The sequence below is a fragment of the Mus pahari genome, chromosome 4, assembly GCF_900095145.1.
Source record: "Mus pahari chromosome 4, PAHARI_EIJ_v1.1, whole genome shotgun sequence".
NCBI classification, from domain to species: domain Eukaryota; kingdom Metazoa; phylum Chordata; class Mammalia; order Rodentia; family Muridae; genus Mus; species Mus pahari.
Window position 1 is genome coordinate 79713557 of NC_034593.1, and position 5630 is coordinate 79719186.

General features: G+C 54.8%; 1 protein-coding gene across 1 annotated transcript in view; it reads right to left on the bottom strand.

The window, feature by feature from the left end:
* Nucleotides 1-5016, bottom strand: part of Efna1 (ephrin A1) — a 7866-nt gene extending 2850 nt beyond the window's left edge. The window contains exons 1-2 of the mRNA XM_021196528.1: nt 4828-5016; nt 1516-1811 (exon numbers count right to left, since the gene is read on the bottom strand). Coding sequence (XP_021052187.1) covers nt 1516-1811; nt 4828-4919 — 388 coding nt within the window. The 5' untranslated portion in view covers nt 4920-5016. The remainder of the gene's footprint in view (nt 1-1515; nt 1812-4827) is intronic.
* Nucleotides 5017-5630: the final 614 nt, after the last annotated feature.

A 5630-nucleotide genomic window follows, 5' to 3' on the forward strand; every position in this document is an offset into this window, starting at 1 on the left:
CCTGCCTCTGCCTCCCAAGTTCTGGGATTAAAGGCGTGTGCCACCACTGCCCAGCAATAAATAAATCTTTAAAAAAATAAATAAACAAAGTGTTTTTAAAGGGGCTGGAGAGGTGGCTCAGCAGTTAAGAGCACTGGCTGCTCTTCCAGAGGTCCTGAGTTCAATTCCCAGCAACCACATGGTGGCTCACAACCATCTGTAATGGGGTCTGTTGCCCTCTTCGGGTGTGTCTGAAGAGAGAAGTGGTGTACTCAAATATATATAATAAATAAATAAATCTTTAAAATGTCTTAACATTAACTTTACGCATGTGAACGCTTTGTCTGAATAGTGTGTGTGTGCCTGTTGCCTTCAGAGGTCAGAAAAGGACACTGGGTTCTCTGGAACGGGAGATCCATTAGACCTGTAGCTGCTATGTGGGGCTAGGAATCGACTGGCCTCGTGCTCTTCACTGATGGACATTCCTATTAAATCCGTTTTAGGCACGGTCTCACTCTAGCGCACACTGACCTGGAACTTGGTGCCAGGATTACAGGTTGAGCCCACGCCTAGCCTGCTCCCCTTGGCATTTATCTTCAGTTGTTACCTACGTTCTGACCAGTGTGCAGCCCATCTCCTATTCTCTGGAACACCGCTCAGCCTTAGCAGTGGAGTGACAGGCCGTGGACACTGTCCCCTCCACACAGCCCATCTCATGCCCCCCTCCTGAAGTTGGGTGAGTTGTTCATGTGTAAACCCCCTCCCTGGACTCTTTTCTACCATGCTGACCTAGACTCAGCCAGAAGACTAAGGCCTGGATGTGGTCTTCACAGAGCTCCTGGCCTGCTAGGTCTCAGGATATGTCAACAGGTTTCTGCTGCCCTTGGGAGAAAGTCTGAACCCTTACTAGTGTCTGGGCCTTAAGAATCTGCCCAACCCACTTTCCGAGTGAGCATAGCACTCCATTTCCTGTACTCCTCTTTCCAAGAGCTACCACCCTCCCTTTGTGCGTGTGCCCTCCTGTTCGAGACATTCTGGACTCGGCCTTTTCTGTCTTTGACTTTGGGCAGGCACACGGGTCATTTTCCCAAGTGTCAGGGTTGGAGAGATGGCTCAGCAGTTAAGAGTACAGGCTGCTCTTCCAAAGGTCCAGAGTTCAAATCTCAGCAACCACCTGGTGGCTCACAACCACCTGTAATAGCATCGATGCCCTCTTCTGGAGTGTCTGAAGACAGGGTTCTCATATACATTTTCCCAATGTCTGGTGTTCATGTCTATCACACACCGCTCTCCTGGCCTGCTGATTAATTTGGGATCCTTCCCAGCTTCCTTAAGGACAGGGGCTAGGAGTGTTTTTTCTTATCTTTGTGCCCATTTACCAAACAGAGCACCTAAGACACCCAAAGCTCACACCACATCCCTGATGCGAATGGGAGAAAACTGAGTTTAGACTCAGAAGGGGAGGCTCTCGACTGCTTGACTTCCCACTAAGCATGAGGCCACCAGTGCTCTGAGGCCTGTCCCTTGTGCACTCACAGATGTAGTAGTAGCTGTGTCCTTCTTTGAACTCCTTGCCCAAGGTGAAAGGCGTGAAGCGCTGGAATTTCTCAGACAGCTTCTCCGGGCCATGCTTGGCACCGGGCTGGCTGCACTTCCAACGGACCTGGTCCTTGGACTGGGGCTGGCATGCCACATACTCCGGGTGTTCCACCATGTACAGCGTGTATCGTTCCATGGCTGCATCTGCCACAGAGTCGTCCTCGTAATGTGGGCAGATGATGTCTAGGTAGTCGTTCAGCTGCACGTGCACGGTGTAGTCCTCCTCGCGGAACCTGAGCCCAGGGAAAACAGGAGGAAGCCGCTCAGTCAGAAGTCAGCCCAGAGCCTTGAACCTCCATTGCGTCACATCATCCCTCACATCTCACACTGGAGTCCCAAAGGCTTTCCAGACCCTCAACTCCCGCATTTATTGATCTTGACTTCTTCATTCCCTCGCTGCCCATCTCTTACTCATTATCCAAATAACATCCACCAAGAATCTCTCGGGTATCGAAGTGCCTTCTAGAACACTCCAGGCATTTGCCCCAGCAAGGGCTTCTAAACATTTCCGTAGCCCACTTTCCTTTCTATTCTGATGACTGTTCCCCTGGGACTTCTTTAAATGCTGGTTGGTAGACTGCACTCTGCGCTGGTCTGTGCTTAGGAGCCCAGGTCTCTCTCCTTCCCATCCTGCCGAGCCCCGTCACATCTCTGTCTTATCCCCTCACCCTGAGTCTCCCGAAGATTGCCACTGTACTTCAGCATCCCAACACCCGGTCCTGCAGATTGACAGATAATCAAACCCTCTCAGTGTTCCTCGAACCTCCCTTTCCTGTTCCTGTTCCTCGGATTTATGCCCAGATCTCCTTGTTCCACTTTCTCACTCCTGAAAAATCGCTGTGATTTTATCTCCAAGAGTAACCATTTCACCTTCCCCTGATGAAACGCTGAGGTTCTTAGACCTGAGGCTGCCCCTGCCCTTCCCTCCTCCCCAGGTGGAGCCAGCCCCCCGCCCCCGTTGGTCCCCCAAAGCCCTGCAGGCTCCAGCCTGACTGCCCACTGGCCCCTCCCCCGAGCTCCAGACACCTGGCTCCAGTTTGGGTAGGGTCTCAGCAGCAGGAAAGTGCTTCCCCCACCTCCCGCTGAAAGCCGGGCGGCTTCTCTGAATTACCCCAAGCACTGCCAGGGAGAGGCTCAGCAGAGCTGCCTGCCAACTTGCTTTCAACCCAAGTCCTTGGCATGGGTGGTGCCCATGGTGATGGTGGGGTTCCACGGTGGCCACCCACTACCCAGTCATCATGACCCTTAAGAGGCCTGGCCTTGCAACAGCTTGCAGCCTCTAGAACGAGGCTTACCGGGCCCCTCCCCCACCCCAGGGGAAAAGAGAGAGAGAGAGAAGCAGAGGGAGGCTTTTAAAATTCCTCTCTGGAGAGATAAACATAGAAGCCATTTCAGAACAGGTATTTCAGCTCTAGGCCTGGCGTCTTTCCCCTATTCCCGTGATGGGCACTGACTCACTCCTGCCTCATCCACCTCACTACCCACCCAGGCGCTCTTGAGAGCCTGGGAAATTTTACCTTGTCAAAAGTGAGCAGTCCCCAGGACCCCAGGACAGCCCAGGGCTGGTTTGCCCCAGTGCTGGCCTCTGGGTAAAGGGGCAGAGAAATCTGAGAGCTAGAGATTATCCGTCTCTCCAGGACCAGGGCCTCGCGCACAGTGGCACCTTTCTCTGATACTGCCTTCGCCTGGAGCCTGGTGAGCCCAGGACTAATGCCCACTACCCTGAGTCACCTATGCAACCCTACACCCGCCCTGTTCATTGCCACCTCATCTCTTCCCCCAAGCTGGGCCTGGCTAGACCGCCCATGACCTCCACTCTAGACTGGCTTTCCTGTGGCTGTAAATAAGACGGGGTTTGTGTGTATTTAGAGGGCCAGGGCTGAAGCTATACTTAGAGTACTATCTCCTACACTTAACCTGCCTGTGACACTTAGTCTCCATTTGGAAAAGGGGGTTCTATTAGTGGTGGAGAAGACAGGGAGGGGGGCAAGGAAGAGGCTCCTTCCTGAAAGAGAGGAAACCTGGGAGCTTGGGAACGGAAAAGGCCAGGGTTCCCCCCTCCCTACTCATGGCTTCCTGTCCCCTCCTCCTCCTTCAGCCAACACCTGGCATGGGCATAAACAGGGACTTTGCTCTTTCCCACTATGAGGGCAGGACTAGGTCAGGAAGGCAAGGGGCAGGAGCAAGGGCAGGCGCAAGGGCTGGTGGGGCCAAGGCAGCACTCCAGGGCCGGGAACACATTGCCTTTAGGGGTGGCAGCTGGCTCTAGCTTGCCCTCCGACATGCCCTAGACAACAGACCCTCGATAGGCAGTGCCAGAGGAAACTGGCCCAGCATCTGTCTCAGGGGAAGGATCTGGGAGTGGTTTAGTGGCATTCTGTGGCCTGGACTTCTCACCTCGGCTGCTGGGCAGCTTCTCCTTGTTCCACCATATCCCCCTCTTAGGTTTTGCCCAAACACTCTTCTCATAACTTGAGGAAACTCAAGGGCAAGAACAAAGGGCCCGATAGTGTCTTCCTCCCAACACCATTTGCTCCATAGCCCTAAAACCTGCCCCGGAGAAATCACCTCCTTCCTGTTACAGCCTTTGTAGCCCTGTGAAGCCCCACTCTGCTCCTCCCCAAGCTTCCCAGTGACACTCCTCTTCCCAGTGACCACCTCAGCCACTCCCTAGGGCGACCCATGCACAGCATGTGCCTAATTTATGCCCCCACCCCAAACCTTGGAGCCGCTCCTCAGGGTCATCTTAAACACAGAATGAATACCTAACGCCCGCCCCCCCAAACCTAGATCCCTATGAAGGTTCTTTCCAGGGCTCCCCTGGGCACTGTGCTTACTCTTGATGTCCATAGGTGCCTGTTAGTATACAAACGCCCAAGTGGCACACAAAAATGAGAGTGCACAGAAGTTTCATGGGGGAACTTAGAGAGCCCCGGAGGCCAGGGCCAACGTTCCATTCTCAAGGCAGGAGCGCTCAGCAGGAGATCCTTACTTTAGAGTGATGGGATGCCAGAGGGCAGAAAGAGAGGGCTGAACAGCCAGCGCCTGTGCAAACAGGCATGAGCAGGTTTCTGCCCTGGCCGGCTGTTGCCAGGTAGTAAGGGGAGATACAGACGGAGGTGGGGAGCTATAGAGTCCATCCCATCCCTGGCCACCTCTCCTAGGCTCAGGCCAGGGTTTGGCAAGTTACCCTGGGAAAGGCCATTGCCAAACCCCGCACCCAGGCTGCCAGGGAGTTTCAGGGCTTACTTGGGATTTGAACTGTTCCAGAAGACGATGTGGCGGTCAGCAGCGGCCAGACTGCAGCACAGACCCAAGAGAGGGGCCCAAAGGAACTCCATAGCGCGGGGCCGGGCCGGGCCAGGCCAGGACGAGAGCTCTGCAGTGTAAGGTTCCCACTGGCTTCTCCACGGTACAGTAGGCACCACGATCACAAATCTGGCCTCTTCGCTGCTCGACTCCGCCTTTTGGGCTGGCGCCGCGGACACCCGCCCCGCCCCCGCCCCCGCCCCCGCCCGGCGCGCGCAGCCCCAGGGCTTGGTGGCTATGGTGGAGGTGGAGGAAGGGAGCTAGAGTCTGGGAGGGAGGATTCCTACATCTCAGGGACGGAGAGCGCTCCGGGGTCTGCACAGATCCTCCCATAGCTGTGTGTGCTCACTTACGGGGGTGGGGGTGGGGGGTCTATGTGAAACTCTGTTGACTTTGGGACTGAAAGCCATCGCAAGCTGGAAAAATGGAAGAACTTATACGTGTGGGTCTAGGAACCAGTGGCTTCAGGACTCGGCTTTGCAGCGCGGGTCGCCAATCTTGTCCGGGTGTGAGGTGGGGGGTATAACCACACCTTTCCTGAGATTCACACCCAGGCCCGCGCACTCGCCTTCTCACACTCTCTCGTGACTCCCCGCTTCCAACACTCTCTCATGCCTTGACTCTGGTTTGGCTGCCCCTCCCCACACAGACGCGGCTGTTTGTTTTTGTTGGGTTTGTCAATGTTGTCTTTGTTCAAGAGATTGTGTCATCGCTTAGATGCCGGGAATAAAGTGCGACGTTGT